This window comes from Phyllobates terribilis, unplaced genomic scaffold (assembly GCF_046119375.1).
Source record: "Phyllobates terribilis strain yellow unplaced genomic scaffold, ASM4611937v1 Scaffold_3__8_contigs__length_932513732, whole genome shotgun sequence".
Lineage (NCBI taxonomy): Eukaryota > Metazoa > Chordata > Amphibia > Anura > Dendrobatidae > Phyllobates > Phyllobates terribilis.
Genome location: NW_027362763.1, coordinates 248,783,898 through 248,804,596, shown reverse-complemented (window position 1 = coordinate 248,804,596; position 20,699 = coordinate 248,783,898). Strand labels below are relative to the sequence as shown.

Genomic DNA, 20,699 nt, shown 5'->3' with positions numbered 1-20,699 from the left:
GAAGAGATGAGCACTGCTGCTTTTTTTTAATCACATTTGCATCTGCTTTTACATTTTTTAGAAGTTATATATCCGCATTAACCTTGACATTTTATAGGCATTTCTACTTTGTTGATCCGAAGGTAGATACCCTTTACTGCATACACTGTACAAGAATGAACTGTCAATAGTTCTATTTAGTTTATTGGGATTTTACCTCATTATTAAATGCTCATTTTGACATCAATTTGAGCCCTTTCCGTTAAAAGGAATTTAATCCAATAAAGAACTGTATACTTTTATTTCTATTTTTCTAGATTTTATTCAATAACAGAAAGTATGTTATATTTTTGATTCATCAAGTTATATTTGCAAAAAATAATTCAATTGACTTGAAGAACATAAATTTTAGTTTAAAGGTCTTTAGAGTATTGTGTCCGGTTACCTTATAGGATTGTCAATAGAATCTACAGCTAGTGAAGGGCATAGTTTTCATATAATCCACTGTTTATGGTGGTCTATAGGTTGATCATTGGGTACAACAGTGATGACCTCTTAGTGCTTCTCTAAACCTCCCTATCCTATTGCGTAGAATATATGTATAACCAGATGATATATGATGAATGATGTATAATGAAGATATAAGATCAGCAGTAAATACAGCAAACCTTATAGAGCTACAACACAGGCAAATAAAGACATTCAGTGCCCTGTGAAATTTGTTTGGGTATCACATAATGAAACATTCAGATGCTTTCATAATGTGTTGAAAGATAATAGAGAATGGGAAGTGGAATATGAGAAGTCATTAGTTTGCATCTCTTTGTTAATGTGCTTTTGTCCTCCACTGGCATTATCACAACTGTGACAGATTTGAATAAAAGCGGGTCTAAAGGCTTTTACTGTAGGACAAGATGCCAAGGAGTCATGCATTCCTGATAACCTTTATTATATTGCCATGGCAGAAAGGTTTGCCCTCACTTGATCCAAACAAATCCACCTTTTTTTTTTATCCGTTAATGTCCCTGTCATCACTTTTGGCTTATGCAGTGCTCAGCATAAATGAGTACACCCCAACAGATTTTGACAGAAATCCTTTAGTTTGCTATCGGAATCAACATTTTTTATGGGATACCATACAACATATTACTCCCACAAATGTAAGCCATTGATTGCAAGCAAGATTTGTTATTTTAAACACCACAAAAAGTAATTTTCTTATCAAAAAATTCATTTAAGACCATGTTGCAAAAATAAGTACATCCCAATAAAAGTCTTAGGAGCAAGGCTAAAGTTTAGACTACAATATTTTAATTAACAAGAATTCAACCTCCGGAAAGTCTGAGTTGACTATGAAAGGGCATAACTTAACAAAGAAAACCCCTTCCCATTTCATGCTGAAAGCAATGGCACCACATGGAAGAGAAATGTCCCAAGACCTTAGAAAGAAAACATTTTTTTTACACAAAAATAGGCGAAGGCTACAAGAAGATTAACAAAGCTTTACTTATCAGTCAGAACACTGTAGAAAAAGTAATACAAAAATGTAACAATGATGGAACTGCAACAATCTCACATAGATGTCTAAACCTACCACGGAAGTTAACACCTAAGCAGGACCATCTTTTGATGAGAAGGGTTAAAGAAAAAAGACATGCATGTTCACTGCATTTAGCTAAAGAAGTAGAAAGCCAAACCAGGGTGAGTGTTTCCCAATAGAACATTCACTGCAGAGGAATGGCATACATGTGTGTCGTCTCCGAAGGAAGCCTCTCCTAAAGACCATGCACAAAACAGCCCGCCTACAATTTGCTAGAACCCATTCTTAAAAGTATGAAGATGAGTAGTATTCTATACGCTGGAGTGATGAGACCAAGATAAATGTTTCAGAACTATTGGTTTGAAAACTATACGGAGTCACAAATGTAAGTAGTACAAAAAATGCATGGTGCCTACAGTTAAACATGGTGGTGGCAGTGTCCTTATGTGAGGCTGCAAGAGAGCTGCTGTGTTGGCGAGCTGCATTTCATTGATGGTATCATGAATTCACAGATTACTGCTCTATATTGAAAGAGAAGATACTACCATCACACCGTGCCCTTGATAGATGTGCATTTTCCAACATGACAACGATCCAAAACACAAATATGAGGCCAGTGTAATACTTGTGAAGAAGAACAGGATGAAAGTGATTCAGTGGCCAAGTATATCTTCTGATCTGAACCCAATCGAACTCCTATGGGTAATTCTGAAGAGTAAAGTTGAGCATTACTCTCCATTCAGCATCCAGGCTATAAAATAGGTTGTATTTGAAGAATGGAAAAAGATTAGTGTTGAGCGAGTAAGTTCTATTAACCCTTTCGGCGAGTACGCTCGGGCCGAGCTCCGAGTATTTACAGCTGCTCGGTGATATGGTTGAATCGCTCCCGTGTGCATGATTTGCAACTGTTTGACAGTTTTATTACATGTGAGGAATGTCTATTTCTTACACATTCCTCACATAATAAAGCTGTCAAACAGTTGCAAATCATGCACACGGGAGCGATTCAAACATATCACCGAGCAGCTGTAAATGCTCGGAGCTCGGCCGGAGTATACTCGGACAGAACATACTCGCTCAACCCTAAAAAAGATAGATGTTGCAATATATCACCAACTTATTTAGTCCATGACTAGAAAACATTGTGCTGTCCTTAAAAATCATGGAGGTAATACAAAATACTAGATGTAGTTGTTTTTGATGTGGTGTGTATTCATTTTTGCATCAACTAATTTGAGTAAAACTTAAGATTTTGTAATGAAAGTTATATTATCAGCATAGCTTACTATGCTATTCCTTGTAGGAAGAAATGTATGTGTTGCATCCATGTTTGAACCCTGCTTGAGGTTACTTCTTATTTAAGAATTCCCCAGCGTCTTGTAGCTGCCAGTTCTAGGTGTTACTTACTCTGGTTCACTCATGTTGTTCTGCTTTGACTTTGTTTTTTTCCATCCTTGGCTATGGCCTGTGTTTAGACTTCCTTACTGCTTTAAGATTATGTACTTGATCTTGACTTCTTGGTACTGACACAGCCTGACTACCCTCTGCCAGCCTGCTCCATCAGCCAGCAGCCACTCCGGGATGCAATCCAGGGGAATCTGTGTAAATCCAGATTCCTGTATAGGAGTTAAAGTGTGAAGGCCAGGTCCTACAGAAAATGCATATGGAGTGGCTTGCTCAAAACGTGTCAGTAGAAGCCCTTGTAAGTGCTACCAGCTTCCACTGCTAGCATATCTTAGCAGTATGTTAATACATATTTCCTTGGCATATGCCAAAAGGATATTTATTTGGCATACGTTGGGTCAGTGGGGCTGTCTGTATATGTTCACAGAGCTATGTGGGATTATGAGAGAAAAGTGTCCTTCATTACATGTCTCACACTGGTAACTCCCCCTTTCATTTAAAATAATCTCTGGAGGCAGATCTTCATGCAGATCAGTGTCCGGCCTATAGATCTGGACACCTCATTTGCATATAAGAAAAACATGGATTTCTCTGAAATAAGATATTGGATCACAGATATCAAGGTATCATTTTATTCAGCTTCCTATGATCTACATGCCCATATACCGTAGACGGCTTGGGTTGGTTGATCCTACTGACAGATTCCCTTTAATAAATAAAATTATTAAGTGATGCATTACAAACCATTAGAAGCTAAGGCTATGTGCACACGATGCAGAAATGAAGCAGAAAATTTCTGCATCATTTCTGCATCTCCCTGGCAGAAAAAACGCATGCAGATTGTGCATGCGTTTTTCCTGCAGAATACATGCGGATCCACATGCAGATTGACAAGCGCTTTCCAGGCGATTTTAGCATCACTTGGAAAGTGCTTGACAACTAGGTCACACTATATAAATCCATGCAAACAGCATGGATTTATATAGTGTGACCCGAGAGAGTGTATATACTTACCTCCGATGGCCCGTGCTGTCCTGCTCACTCCGTTCTCCCGGCTGCCGGCAACTTTGAATTGAAAGACCTGCCGACGTCAGCGTCACGTGACCCGTCACATGACTCTGACGTCACCGCAGGTCCTACAACTCACTGCAAGTGCCGGGAAGCAAGCAGGAGCGCAGCGCGGGCCGACAGATGGTAAGTATATATATATTTTTTATTTTATTCTTGTTTTTACAGCTTTTTTAATGGTACCTGGGTGTGGATGAGACTCTCCTCTCCTCCACACTCGGGTACCATCCGCACATTAGAACGCACCAATTACGCAAGTACAGATGCAGTCTTGCGGAATTGGCGCGTTCTAATGCAAGTCAATGGCGGCGAAAACGCCGCGTTTCCGCAAAATTAAATGACATGCTGAGGATTTTTGAGCGCAGCGTTTGCGCTGCGGAAAAATCCGCATCATGGGCACAGCACATGCGGATTTCAATTGGGGAACATTGCTTCCCTTCTACCATGCGTTTTTCATGCGTTTCCGCGGCGTTTACGCAACTGCAAAAACGCAGCGGAAACGCATTAAATACGCATCGTGTGAACTCAGCCTCAGAATACATTGACACTCATATTATTATCAGAGACATTGTCATGCCGTTTAGCAATCTGAAAACTGAAGACTAGACTGGTCACTGATTTTTGCAATTTATATCAATTTATTGGCGTATAATAGGAACATAAGACACACATAATAAAAACACTTTCCTCCCTAACTACAATGTAATGTGTTGAGTTTATGAAGGTCAGAAGTGATCAATTTTCATCTCCATTTTAAAGCAATGAAATGCAACACAATGAGACATTAAATAATCTCTTCTTTGAACACAATTCACACCTGTAAATTATTCATCCCCTGAGGAAACAGATATTTTCCCCCAGACAAAATGTAACATGTGTTTTGTTATAAAAAGGGCAGATGATCTATATTTGTAAAGTGAGGAAAAAGAACTGACAAGTACGTCCATCTCTGATGAAACTTTAATCAAGAGGTGTCGGTGTGAGCTTACAGCCCGCGCTCAATGGTGACACTGTGTCAGTAACTTTCTGTCTGGCCTTTGTTGGGGATGCAATATCAACCTTTTATCTCCATTATAAAAGAAGTACCCATTTATTCCACTTCTCTATGTTCCCACCAGCTTCACATGGACAAGAGACCTTTGGACAGAAACCTCAGCTTAAAAACAATGGAACTGGAAGAAATTGCAACCAAAATTTCTGCTCTGGACAAATGGAGAGCAATATTCAGTTCTCAAGGGTGAGGCGGTCAATCATAGGGGGGTAAATTACTTTGCCAGCACTGATTTCCTGTTCCAGCTTTTGCAATAAGCGTCTCTTACTTTTGTTGATTGCAGATTGGAGATCAGAAATCCAGCAAATCAGGTAATTCAAGTAAATGTATCGTCATAGTATAATTGACTTTTGTAACATCTTGGTTTATGCTCCATTACTGAGTTAAAGTGACATGTTGAAGAAGACTTGGTATTTGGTAGAAATAGTATGTGCTACGTGTGCAGAAGAAAAGCACACTAGATACATAAATGTACGTATTTTGCCCAGAAATTAACAGGATTTAAATGGTATTTACACATATTTGTGCATACACAATTATAACAATATGATTTAATGTTACAATAACGTGTTTTTAATTTGTTCCATCAGTTCATAACGTTTTATAAGTACAATGTATAAAGGCTCATAAACATAGCTATATTTCTAACCCCTGCAGTGACGATCTGGGTCGATTGGCCCATACTGTATGACAAAATGTTTCCAATGTTACAATTTTACATGGAGGCCTATGGAAGCTTTTTTATGTTGTTTTATTTTTAATCTATTTATTTTTATAATTATTTTATCAAATATATTCCATTGTATCCTACAAAGTTATAACCCATGAAAAACATTACACTACAGCACACTAAGGTCCATAATGGATTGTACAGGGACCCTAAAATACAGTATCAGATATTCCATAAACAGCAGAAGAAGTACAAGGAAGATGTCACATTACCAGCATTTACCCCAAGATGCAGCAGACAGACTGACAAACCCTTATCCACAGCACTCACACATCTTGTCCATATTGTTTGGTAGCAATGATAGCAGTATGGGCAGTGATTAGCACGGTGGCCTTGCAGCGCTGGGGTCCTCTGTTCAAATGCCACTAAGGACAACATCTGCAAGGAGTTTGTATGTTCTCCCCGTGTTTGCATGGGTTTCCTCCGGGTTCTCCGGTTTCTTCCCACACGCCAAAGACATACAGATAGGGAATCTAGATTGTGAGCCTTAATGGGGACAATGGTGTCTGTAAATTGTCTGAATTGTAAAGTGCTGCGGAATATGCTGGTACTATATTATTATAATGCTATTATTATTATTATAGCATAAATCATTAGTTGTAGGGAGTGAGGAAGTGGACCGGCACCTCCAAATACACAGGGAAATGTGCTATATACTCAAGAACAATTGTAAGGAACAGAAGAGAGTGTGAAATAGACACTAATATTCCTGCATTATCACCGAAAACCAAGGATAGTAAAAATGTAAATATTTATTAAACACATAATGAACAAACGAGGTTTAAAAACATTTAAAAGACAATAAATTCCTCGGTCCCCACAAGAAAATACATGTGGAGAACCGACCTTAATCTATATTAACAAATATTGATAAAACAGTGATGGAATATGAAGATAAATGGAAAAAGCCAAATGTTAATGTGCAAAATGAAAACCAAATAAAAGTATATAATGGCAATAAGGCACCAAGAAGGTACAAAAATAAGAGGAATAAGTAAATGCTGTAGTATATATAGAAAATAAACCAAATCCTAAAGGCGTGTGACCAACTGGTGCTACCTCTAAAAGGATAATATGAATGGATAAGGTGTAAGCCCCACGCGTTTCGCCACAAAGAGCTGCCTTTCTCATACCTCCTACCTCTTCTGTTCCTTAGTAGAAATTATTAGTATCAATTAATAAGTACTGGATAAAAAAATAAATAATATGCTAATTCTTTCTCTTCATTTTCTACCTGGATTACATCCCCTCCTTCCATACACCAGTATTCCACCTCTTGGTCATATGAGATTCATCTAAATTACTCACATTAGTTCTTGGCTACATATGAGCAACTAGTGATGAGTGAGGACAGGAGAATTCCCTGAGAACCTGCTTGTAACATTGTGCAGTGAAGTATAACGTACAGTAACAGATGTCTGTGCCACGTAGAAGTTACAGAATGGAATTAAATCTGCTTTCTGGCATTGTCAGTTCTCTGCCAGTATTCAGCATCATTCCCTCACCAATTACTAAATGAAGCCTAATGATTTTGAACAGAAAAGAGGATCTTGAGAATTAAGAACAAAGTCATCGGCTATAATATATAAAACTGGATTGTTATGAAAATCATCTAAACAAACGCAGAGCCTAAAGTAATATTGCCATCGATAATTCACATAAGGCATTCTTGCAATTATAATGAAGTTTTATCCTTAAGACTATACTAGGTAATTGCACAAGTAACAATTCACTCCGGTAACATTCCTCTTCTACGGTATTTACAAGGTAAAACAAGGCAGACAATGGTCTTCCAAAGCATTTGAAGACAAACCACATCATCTTAAAGTAAAAAATAAACTTTATTGAAAAGATCATAAAAAGGTACATACAAAATTAGCCAAAACTTGGTACCGCATGGCAGAAATGGTTAAATACATACAGTATGTAGTATAATACATTTGCCATAAATAGATCAAAAGACTGAAAGACTGAGACCAGTATTATACAGATAATAAAGTGCAATAGTATTCAGTAACCACTATGGTCTATATCCCATATGAGATGAACCCCAATCATAGTGTTTAGAACAAACAAAACCAAAGGTATCAAATAGTACATGACATGAATGATCATATTACCAAAGCTGGAGTGTGGCACCAGGAACCCCTACGCGCGTTTCGGCACCAGAGTCTTCTTCCGGGATCTTATATATTTTCCCATATGATTACTTCAGTCTCTTGATCAATTTATACCAAATGTATTATACCACATATCTATTTAACCATTTCTGGCATGTAATACCAATTTTTGGCTAATTTTGTATGTACCTTTTTTAAGATCTTTTCAATAAAGTTTATTTTTTACTCTAATATGTTGTGGCTTATTTACACCGTTTCTTTTATATGATTCATGTTAAATTGGTGTATAACCATTACTTACGGTCCTTGTTATCCTGTATCATGTCAATTATTATGAACAATATATGTAATCTATTTACTTTCTGATACTCTATACAAGTGATCATTGTAGTGTTCTAAAAATATATTATTAAGGAATTGCTATTCATGTAATTACCTAATAATAAGCAGGGATATAGCCGTATAACCAGCCACACTACTAAATGGACCAAATTAGGAGTTTTTGAAGTCACCAATTATTTGAGATAGACCAGACTCCAGGTATGGGATGAAAGACACCAAGGGTCACCAGAACTCTCCAAAACATTCCCTTTTAGAGTTCATAAAGCAATCTATCACCTTACAGACAAGTGTCCCCACAGTCACACGGACCTCTCAGTCTCCTACCTGCACTAATGTCTATGATCCATGCAGGAAATAACTAAAGGCTGAATAATATGCATTGCTGTCTTGTTAAAAACTACAGATGGAGGCGTGTGAGCACCTTATATTAATTTTCACTTTTACCCCCTTATTAGCTTTGACCACTGGAAATAATGATATTAACCCCTCTATTGTCCTCAACCACTGGGAGGCTGACAATTAGTCACTCTAGCCCACCAGGGATTCTGGAATTAGCTCCCTCATTAACCTCAAAGACCAGGATGCTCCTCAACCCTAGATCACAAGTTTTGTCATTAAAACGGTTATTCGAGACTTTGGTTATTTTTTCTTAGAGGCAGATAGTTGCTAACTACCTGCCTGTTGGCTCCAGCGACAATTTCTGCTGGCTCAGAGTGGTCATGGACCACTCCTTCCGGCCATTCGCCTGCTTCCGGTGACATCACGTTATCAGATCAGTGTCTTCTGTTAAGCTCTGCTCTGTCGACGGTGCGTCACTGCCAATGATGTGCTGATTGAAAGCTGGCTCCCCACTGACTAAGTGCGGGGAGCCTGCTGTCAAACAGCATGACTTCAGCAGTGACGACTGGTGGACAGAACAGACTGGAAGAGAAGGCGCTGCTCTGTTGACATGAGGTGAAATAAAGCAAGAGAGTTACCGCTCTGAGTCGACAGAGATCATTGCTGGGCAGAGCAAGCAAGTAGTTAGCAACTACCTGCCTGTAAATTCTTAGCCCCATAGGAAAGAATAACTAAAGTCACGAATAACCAATTTAACTGTTTCAGAATACTTGTTGAGTACACAATACACGCTGGCAGAAACTCCTGTACTATGAGACTATGTGCCCACGTAGCAGATTTGATGCAGAGCGTTTTTGCCTCTCTCTGGCAGAAAAAAACGCATGCAGATTTACATGCATTTTTTCTGCCAGAGAAAAGCGTTTTTTCAGCGTTTTTACATGCTTTTTCGCATGCGTTTTTTCAAGCAGTTTTCCAAGCGATTTTGAGCATCACTTGGAAAAGTGCTTGACAAGTTGGTCACACAATATAAAGCATCATGTGCACAGCACATCCGAATTCACATTGCTTTGCATGGCAGACTGTTTTACAAGCGTTTTCGCGGCCGCAAAAACGCTACAAAAACACTACGTGGGCTCTTAACCTGACAGGACATCAGGGGTGCAAACATGTTATCCATCACTGCATAAGGAGGGGTCCCACATATTTTCTTGTCGTGGGACCCAAAAACGATTTGGCAGCAAAGGTTACAACAACTACTTATTTATCTATAGTTGATAGATTTCACAAACAGCAAAACAGAAGGAATTATTTTTTTTATTACTTTCGTACTGCAAAATTCTTAAGATATTACTTCAGAAATTAGATTTTTGAGCCCCAGAGTCTTCAATAAAATATTTAGGCTTGTTCTGCCGTTGGCTGACTTTTGAACATTCCTTTGCAGCTTTGGGTTTAGTGTTTTGCATGCCATGTTAAATACACCTTTATCCATGACTCAACATATCCATTCAACAAGGTAGAACGTGTCGTATTATCTGGTAATCGAGAAGAGTCAGGAAGGCAGTAACTTGGCAGGCTCAGGTAGAGAGGCCAGAGCTTCAGTCATCACAAGTGCCTCCATCGGAGACTTCTTCTGTTACATTGTTATTATGAATATTTGCGCAAAGGTCCATGTGAATGGAGACGCCTCAAAGTTAAGTTACATTGAATTACTGCAGGAGGACGTCATGAAGAAACCAATAGTAAGTGACACCTCACTTTATGAGCAGGTTTGTGGATTGCAGCTTCAAGATATGTACATGCAATAGTATTAGTTTGTTGAAGATCCTTGTACAAGTAAGTGCATTATATAAGTGTGTTGATTTTCTGTTGATGTTATCTAAAATATGTTTGCATGTTGCAGAAATTGCTGTTTTTTTTACTTATAACTGACCTTAATTACATTTTATTACAAAACCATATTCTCATGTGGTGGAATTCGTTTGTCTAAGGGCTCGTGCAGACGACCATAATAATCGGACAGCGTTTTGACGGATAGCACTCGTCCCCGTGTTATGCTATGGGGACGTACACAGTTATTTCGAGCCTATCCGGGGAAAAGGTCGTAACATGCAGAGTTTGATCAGATATTAGGATTGCACTCCGCCATGCAAGTCAATCCATCTTCTCCCCATCTGAGAGAGTGGGATCACACTATAATCATACTCTCATCAATCTCAGAGTTTATAAAAGTGTGATTTGCATAATTGACCTGATTTTCTTTGATGAGAAAACATAGTCGTCTGCACCTAACCTAAGGAAAAGTTAATATTTTGGGGGGGAAAAGTGGCTTTAAATATGATAGAATTATAATAAATATAATAAGATTATATAATTCCAAATAGTCATCAAACTAATATTTTTCTAAAACAAAGTACTCAGAAGCAATGTGATGTAACACAGAATGATGTAAATGTGTCTAAAATGCAATAAACACCTAAACGTATTGTCTTTCGCTTCTTCTGAAGTGACCCTTCTTTACTATGTCACTACTAGACTTTGTATTGAACAACTGCGTTGTGTGAATATTTGCATTTTAACATTGGTTATATTTCCTTGTATTTTTGTTTATATAACTGCACATGTAAAAAAATGATTAAAATCCAAATACAGTACCAGTCAAAAGATGGACACTACTGTTCATGCATGGGTATTCTTGTTCTTTTTGGAATGTGCGCATTGTAGATTCAGACTGAATGAAGCAAAATCATGAAGGAACAATGTGGAATCAAGGAGTAAAGAACTCCTTCAAGACTGTTGGAACGCCATTGCAGGTAACTACCTGATGAAGCTACTTGAGCGCATGCCAATGGGGTGTAAAGAGGTCATCAGAGTAAAAGGGGGTACGTTGAGGAATCGAAGGTTGAACACATATTCTGGTTTGTTTCACGTGTTTCTTGACTCTTGGTTTCCATATGGGTTCCTTCATAGTTTTGTTTTCTTCAGTCTGAATCAAGAATGTGCACATTCCAATAAAAACAAGAAAAATTATTTCACGAACAGGTGTATACAAACTTTTATCCGATACTGTAAATCGAATGAGATCACAGTCAAATAAGTAAACTTAAGGAAGCAACGTGATCCGCTTGACAGATCAGTTTTAGTGCCCTAAACAAAACAAGATACAGTATTAGTCTTTGTGATTTTACCCTTTTGCCATTGCTTGGGTTTCTCTGTAAACAGGAAAGAGACTAAGAGGGAAGTCCAGCTGATAAATAAGCGAATCTCATGAAAGTGTGTCCGTGAAATAAAACCTAAACTGCTGAGAAGTCTGTTATATTTTATTACAGCAATCCAAGTTATAAGGAAGTGGTTAGAAGGAGTCGGTTTCATCAAGACCTCTCTGTCGTAAAGCATAGCCCCCTGGCAAGCAACTATTTGTTAGGGAACCGGCTATATAATATTTAAGGGAGTCCTAATATTGACCCTTTTAATGTAAGCTGATTTCACATATCAGTTTTATTTCTCATACGTGAAAAATGGACGGGTTTTCATCAATTTTTGGTCAGGGTGTCAGTAATTACCATCAGTGTTTCTTTAGTTTTTCTGGAACACAAAAATAATAGCTGATGGAGATTTCTCCTAGAAAACAGTCACTGAAAAATGAACAGTGCTATGAGGGTGCTGTCCGACCTTTTCACTGACAGATAGCCTTTCATTGTTGATTTTGAGCCATGGCTAGGATCAAAATTGGACACGTCTTTGTTTTTTGCCTATACTCAGTTTGAAAAAAATTGACTTCTGAATGGCCAAACAGATTAGAAAGGGCTCTCTTGGTGAAAAATACAGATAGAACTTGTATAAGAAAATCGAACATGTGAAAGTGGCCAAATTATATTACCACCAAAACGTTTATAGAAAGTTAGATATTCATTTAAAGGGTTATATCACATCATGAATGATGGGAGTGTAGAAGAGAACTGTAGGCAAACTTAAGGGGTTAACTTTTCTGGTACCACAATTCAGAAAGAGTAGATAAATGCATGGTGTAGCATTTTTACCCAAAAAAAGAGATTGCTGTGAAATAGGATCAAATGAGATCTAGAGGGGAAAAGTAAAATAAATGTCTTCCAGCAGTTTCAATGTACAATAAGGTAAAGCACCATGGAAAGTGTTATTTGTAAAAGGAAAGTTAAAGGAAACCTGTCATGTCGTATCTACTATCTACACTGCCCCCATAGTGTTGATAGTGATGCAATGTGCATCACTAACATGCTTTTTTCATTAAAATTGGTGGTAATATAATGAGTCTATAGCATTTTATATACTTAGAATCCTACCTGCTTGTTCAGTCATAGGGGTGTGATCCTCGTATTCAGTCATGGGCGGACTCCGCATTCAGTCAGGGCTGGTATCACCCACGTATTTGAATTTTGTTCCCGGCGAGCGCTGATATTTGTGCGCTGTATGACACGGCCAGCCTCGGGGCCTTAGCCATGGGGGCAGTGTAGATAGTAGATACGACATGACAGGTTCCCTTCAAAGCTAAAAACACTAACATTAAACATAACTCAGATCTCTACACCAACGCACAAACATCTACTGGTGCTTAGTTCTCCACTCATTAATGTAATGTGTTGTTGTTAAAAGACAACCCAAGATCTCCACAAAGCAGATGAAGAAATTGAGGAGAGAGCAGAGACTACAAGCAGCAAGAAGCATGGGACATTTCCGGGCAGTATTTTCTATTCCATCCCAAGAGAGTTGATAATAGCATCCGACCTCGGTGGTCAGCCCATCTCAATAGAAATGGCTACGGTAAGCAGAGCTTATCAGTTAAGGAACAGATGAAATCTAAACCAGGACCAACAAAGAGCCCTTGAAATGCTATCTGTCACACTGTAAGAACAGACAGAATGTCATTAATGCAAATAAGTCAGTAGAAGTTGAACAACAAGACGATAACAAAGCAGATCATTAGATATTTTAATAATATGAAAATAATGAAAAAATGGAAACAAAATTTTTAAAACATCTTGAATTATTCAGTATCGAATAAATCAGAAGACACTGCATTTATACACCTTGGCTGCTATCAATGAGGTTATTATGTACTTGGGCACACAAATCATCAAGATCCACTGCTGGCAGCTCCCTGTGCAAGTGCCAACTAATGATATCACAGATGTGCTTGATGGAAGGCTAGAGTGGAGATGCTGCAGACCATCGTAGCATGTTTAGGCCACCCAGGGTGCTCACAGTGGCACAAAAAACACGCGACCTTGCATTGTCATGCCAACATCATTGGTCGACAATAGCAAAGAGATCTGCCGGATCGGATCTTGATGATTTGTGTGACAAATTCAGTGTGGTGGGACATTCCTCAATCATTAATATCCTCATTGGTAGCAGCCAATTTGTGTAAGTGTGGGGATTTCTGTGTATGACGCTCATGCTCAAGACTGAATATTGATATGTTATTCATTTTTTTATCATTTTCATATTATTAACATGTGTATAGATTCTGTGATTTTCATAATTCCAAGACTTTTCCTACTTGGTGCTGCAATTTAATTGTTGAGGGGTGCATATTTATGATGTAGCAGAAAGGTCTAATTACACTGCGTCTTGCCAGTTGGCAGCATGTTTGACAATAGGCAGTCATTTAATAGCCTGTTTATGCAGGAAGACCATGGTAAACATCTGTAATAGATCATTCAGTGCACATAGGCTGCCATTGTTCTCTGCAGCGCAGGTACTGTTTTCACAGAATGATAATTTTTTGGGTAAACCAAAAAATAATTTTTCCTGACAAATGAGCGTTTTGATTGGCAGCCTGCAGCTCTCCTCTCACAGCACTGTTAACTCTGCTCTATTCCTCTAAAATACACATAGACTACTGTCAGATGAGTACTGCAAGAAGTGATTGTAATGATTCGCCGCTCTGCTCTACTCCCGTCCCCTGCTTGTAATCATTGCAGGCTGCATTCAGTGATATCAGTGTGTCATTACATGTCTCTCACAGACAAAGCCTTGGCTGACATTCTCTGAGATATGTTTTTTTTTTTCCCTGCATGATGTCTCCTGCTTATAATTGGGCAACGACATGCAGGGGAAAAGGTTAATGCCCTCATAGACAAATCTCTTCTATCCTTATTATTAATGAAAATTAGAATCTGAACTTTACTATCTAATATCTGTGCAATGGGGATGAGAATTAAAAAAATAAGAAGTACGTTTTATTCAACTCTACAGCCACTATTCCGTGATGCGGCCAGTTCAACTTGGTCAAACTGGTGAAAAGTCCTCTTTAAAAAAAAACAGTTATGTCTCATCGATAATCCTATGCTTAGTGTCTGCGTGATTCGATGACCTGCATGACAGTGATCAAGGGGTTGATATGAAAAATATACGTGTAATTAGTCCCAATTAGGCACATGGACATTATAGATGATAGAAATTTGAGATGGAACAACACTGATCCACTGATCGGAAGGGGGGCAGAATTTATAATAAAAGGGGTTGCCCAGTTGAGCCAAACTATTTTCAACTATTTATATGATTCATATACTAAATTTTTATATATATTTTTAAGGCACTGAGGAAAATGCTGTTTGGAAACACATTTCAAACATTCAACTATGAATGGAAAAAGTCATTTTTCAAGTTTAGAGAGGCCTTTTCCGAAATGGCTTATGCTATTGAAGCAGAGAAGGTGAGTGGCTGTTAAAAAAAAACAAAGCGAATAGCTTTTACTATTACAAATAAAGTACGGTAATAGAAATTGAGAACATAAGTGGACATCTGAAAATACTGTGACTTTGACATAATCGCCCTGACACATTCTTAATGACCGGGCATTACTGATTTGAATACAGAAATTCCGCCAACTATAAAGCTATCGTAGCTCAATGAATGGGTATGTTAGGCTTTCTGGTTGGCTATCAGGGTTGAAGGGGTTAGAGGCTTGTCTACGCCCTATGCTACTGGCAACACCCTTCCCTCTTTATTCCCATTCTGTACTATTCCGCAACCAGCAAGCATGCTAATAAAATAATAAGACTAAGGTCTTGCTCACATGAGTGTATAACACGTAATATGCTTTATCGGATAGCAGTCGGCCCAATTTATACTATAGGGCCGATTCAACATGAGAAAAAAATCACAGCATGCTGCGAGTGGCTCCATAAATCGGATAATGTGCACCAATTCAAGTCTATGGGTGCATGTAAAACATGAGACTGCGCTCGGATGTCATCCGAGTGCAGTCCAATTTACACGTGCGAGAGAATCGGATCACACTAAAGTGACATTCAGTTCAAACTCTGACAGAGTTTGAGCCAAGTCTCATTTACATAATCGAGCTTATTTTCTTCCACGAGACAACATATGCTCATGTGACCCCGTCCTTAAAGGGGTATTCCCATCACCAAGATCCTATCCGAATATGTAGTAGGTGTAAAAATAATAATATTAGCAAATACCTTCAATTAGAAATATAGTATAGTTCTTCTGATTATCCACGTCACTTCCCCCATGTGAAGGGCATTGCAGTAGCTTAAGAATCCATGGTTACGACCACTAACAACTAACTCAATGTCAGGAATAAAGGCAAAATGGAGTTCACCATGCTTGCTGATCATGCAGATAGCCGAGAACCTTGTAACTGGTGGGTGCTAGATCCAGCTGGTGTAGCACAGCAATAACAAAAGGAAGGGGGGAGGAATGCAGCAACTCCATCAGGTAAGCATGAAAAAAAAATTTAAGTCCATTAAAATGAACAATATTCAGAAACAAATTTAAGGCCATGTGCACACTTTTTGCCGCGCGGATATGTTAACAATATCTGATGCCAGCAAAGTGATGAGAAACCTGAAGTGTCAGGCACACGTTGAGTATTTTTGACTTGCAGATTTGGTGCAGAAAATAATCTGCAGTATGTCAATTCTCTGTGCGTTTTTGTCTGCGTTTTTTACCCATTGAATACAATGAAAATTGAAGGCAAAAACGCATCAAAAACTCACGTTTTTTAAGCTGCGCTTTCCTGCCAAGAGATGCAGAAATTTCCGCACACAAAATACTCAACGTGTGCACATACCCTAAAACTGACGCGTTTCTGGCAAAAAAACACCCTTAATGATAGATTAGAGTATATACTATGATTAAGGGTATTTTCTCCAGAAACGCAACAATTTTAATGTTTTTCCTGGACATTGTTTGTTTTAATAGATTTAACTAAATCTCACTACATGAGTGGTCATAACCATGGATACCTAAGCTACTGCAATGCCCTGCACATGGGGTAAGTGACATAGCTAATCAGAAGTACTAAACTACATTTCTAATTGGAGGTATTTGCTAAAATTATTATTATTACATCTAATACATACTGGGATATGATCTTGGAGATTGGAATACTCCTTTAATCACTCCACCCCCAGCAAAATGTAAAAAAATCACCTTGTCTACAAAACTCTAGGTGGAAGACTCTGCAGGATAGGTGATAACTTTCTGATCATTGGGGGTCCCACCACAAGGGCCTCAACTGATTCCAAGAAAGGGGCTCTGAAGGGACCCATCTCATTGTTTCAGGAATGCCCACTAGTGGGACCACCAGTGATTTGCATATTATTACCTATCCTGTGGATGTTCATGTTGAATTTCAATCCTTTTGTTACAGCAAGAAAATGCTGCTACCAGGGGAACCAGGCCGCGGCTTATTCCCCTATCCCCACTAAAAACGTATAGACGCTTGGCTCGGCCGAGGATGAATATGTAAGGGGTGGTCGGCCAACACCTATCTAACGTTAGATCGCTTAGCAGGGTTGATAGACGTCTATAGACTTCAAATTAACTACTCATAATAATGAGATTTTTATAAGGTGCCAACACTTTCTGTATTGCTGTGCAATAAGTTACAGGAAACAGTGACATACCGTCAAGTTCATGTTATAATATGAAAATAAGGAGAGATGGCTCTGCGTGCAAACTTACAATCTACAAAGAAAGGGTGTGATACAGGGGCTGTCCGCCATTGGTGCAACCTATGCAGTCGCACAGGGGCCTAAGAGGTAACAGGGGCCACTTACACCTCCAAAGCAGGTGGGATTGTGCAGTATGAGGAGCTATTGGGCTGCAAAGGGCCCATATAGTGTTCATGCACAGGGGCCCTTTTCTGTCCATGTCCACCACTGGTGTGATGCAATAATATAAAATGTCGCTTTCTGATTCATCAGTAGAAACACAGTAAATTACAAATAGCTGGCTTATGTTTAATGGCCCCACAGTTTCTACAAAACTGTGCAGCCATTAGCAATTCATTTTTTAATGAAAGATATTTAGAAAGCGGCTTCTCAGCAAATACATACAGTACCTCGGAGGTGTGCTATGTGTGACCCATCTTTAGGACAGAAACAGGCAAAAAGTGTTAGGCTGTGTGTCCACGATGCGTTTTTTAAGCATTTCCGCAGCGGCAAAAACGCTGCAGAAATGCTTAAAAAACGCATGGTAGAAGGCCTGCCATGTCCCCCAATGATAATCCGCATGTGCTCTGCACATGCTGCGGAAATTTCCGCTGCGGATTATCATTGCGGAAAAATCCGCAGCTCTACCAATTATTTTGCGGAAGCGCTGCGTTTTCGCCGCCATTGACTTGCATTAGAACGCGCCAATTCCGCAAGACTGCATCTGTACTTGCATAATTGGCGTGTTCTAATGTGCGGATGATACCCGGCTGTAGAGGACAGGAGACTCTCCTCCAAACCCAGGTACCATTAAAAGCTGTAAAAAAAAATAAAATAAAATAAATATATTCACCTTCCGACGGCCCCCGGACTCCTTCCCTGTGCTTGCCTACAGATCGCGCAGGACTGAAGGACCTGCAGTGACGTCACAGTCATGTGACGGCAGGTCTTTCAGTACTGCGTACCGCGATCTGCCGGCAGCCAGCACAGGAGCGCAGCAAGACTGCAGGGGCCATCAGAAGGTAAGTATAGGTTTATTTTTAAATTTTTTGACATTCTCTCGGGTCACACTATATAAATCCATGCAGTTTGCATGGATTTATATAGTGTGATCAAGTTGACAAGCACTTTCCAAGTGATGCTAAAATCGCTTGGAAATCGCTTGTCAACCCGCATGCAGAAATGCATGTGAAGAACGCTTCACATCCGCTTGTCCCTGGCAGGAAAACGCATGTACAATCCGCATGTACAATCCGCATGTACAATCCGCATGTACAATCCGCATGCGTTTTTTCTGCCAGGGAGATGCAGAAACGCTCAGGAAAAAATCCTGAGCATTTCTGCATTGTGGGAACATAGCCTTATAATTTATTATTTAGGTATTATAGAAGGTGCCTTTTCGGACAGAGGAGAGCAGTGTTTCCCAAACTCCAGGCCTCACGGCCCCCCACATTCATGTTTTCAGGATCTCCTTAGTATTGCACAGGTGAGAGAATTCCTGATGCCTTGATGATTCTTCCATCACCTGTGTTATACTAAGGAGATCCTGAAAACATGACCTGTGGGGGGCCGTGAGGACTGGAGTTTGGGAAACACTGGACGAGTGCAAAGTCTAATGGAAGGGGGAGAATATTTTAAAGAATAATAAAAGCTTTAGGGATTTCTTGGACATGGAAGTTAGAGGTGACTACGATGGTCATATACGCTAGTCAGTTCTTACCAGAGCAAAGTGCTCGTAATGAGAGATTAGAGGAGACCAAGAGAAAGGAGCATAGTTAGTGAGAGCCTTGAAGCGAATCTTTCATCAGACCTATTGTTTAATTCAGGTTTTTGTGTTACATGTATATTTTTTTGAGTAATGTATTATTTTCATATTATCTTTATTAAAAAAGCAAAATTAGTAATCCTGCAATTTTCACACTGACCACTAGGGCAGTTTAAGACTCTTGCTTCTTGTCCTTTCAGGAACAGTTTACAGTAGTTTCCTTATCAGCAGAGGCAGAATTACAGGTAACACCTCTATATGCAGCTGATAATACCGGATCCACAAATCACAATAGGTGATGTCACAGCTGACCCTGCTCCTCATCACTGATAGCTACAAGTTTGCAGACTTGTGCATTGTGAGGATTTTCCGGTGTCGGCGATGGGAGTGAACGGTGATTGATCGCAAGTATGCAATTTGCATAGTTCTAGTTGGCACGTGACCGCATGTATGTAAATCGTATACTTGCAGCCTGGCACCCACCTCTCCCAGCACTGGCACCGGAGAATCCTCACAGCGTGCAGTGCACGAGATGTGAGGATTCCCAAGTCTGCAGTCATATAGAATGACTGCAGACTTGTAGCCAACTCCTTAAACAATGACCTTTGCACACACTCCTTAGATTACTCAATACAAAAGATAGGGTAGGTGTGTGTTTATTGCTACTAATGTACATGCTGATTTCCTGAAACAACAGGAAATATGAGTCTAAAAAAGCCCCAGTGGCCAATTTCAATTTTTTAATAGAGACTGTGATATAGAAAAATATCATTGGCAAAAAAATATATTTAACACATAAATACATCATTTTCTGGTGAAACATTAACCCATAAATGTTAGGGTAAGAAGTTTGAGTTCTGGAGGATTCTAGAAAACAGTTAAACAACTGGCAGGTAAGTAGTTGAAAAATTAGTCTAGACTGAAGCTTTTCCTATTATATACAATATTCAGCAAAAGTTTTAGGCAGGTGTGGAAAAATGCTGCACAGTAACAATGCTTTAAAAAAAGACGTGTTATTAGTTTATTTTATCAATTAACAATATGCAAATTGAATGAACAAAAGAGAAAAATAAATAAAATCAATATATGGCCTGAGCACAATTTGCCTTCAAAGCAGCATCAATTCTTCTAGGTACACTTGCACACAGTTTTTGAAGGAACTCAGCAGAGAGATCTAACCACAGATCTTATGCAGATGCAGGCTTGCACAAAGTCAAAGACTTTTCGGATTATAGTCAGGTGTATGAGTAACCAATTATACCAAACAGGTGATAATGATCATCATTTTCATATGAAGGATGAAATGCAGTTATTACCTGAAACAGAAATAGCTGTGTTTAGGCTTAACACTGGGTGAGGAATAGACAAACTCTGCTACAAAGGTAAGGTTGTAGAAGACAGTTTTATGTTACAGGTCATGTA

At 39.0% G+C, this 20,699-nt stretch overlaps 1 protein-coding gene across 5 annotated transcripts in view; it reads left to right on the top strand.

The window, feature by feature from the left end:
• Nucleotides 1-20,699, top strand: part of MINDY4B (MINDY family member 4B) — a 99,237-nt gene that overhangs the window by 24,719 nt on the left and 53,819 nt on the right. The window contains exons 2-6 of one of the 5 annotated variants that reach the window (XM_073674716.1): nt 5,110-5,228; nt 5,326-5,353; nt 13,200-13,367; nt 15,145-15,264; nt 19,478-19,522. In XM_073674716.1, coding sequence (XP_073530817.1) covers nt 5,116-5,228; nt 5,326-5,353; nt 13,200-13,367; nt 15,145-15,264; nt 19,478-19,522 — 474 coding nt within the window. In that variant the 5' untranslated portion in view covers nt 5,110-5,115. Of the gene's footprint in view, nt 1-5,109; nt 5,229-5,325; nt 5,354-10,034; nt 10,407-11,294; nt 11,384-13,199; nt 13,368-15,144; nt 15,265-19,477; nt 19,523-20,699 lie in introns of those variants that run through there. The other 4 variants (XM_073674719.1, XM_073674717.1, XM_073674718.1 and 1 more) reach the window with 4 other exon arrangements.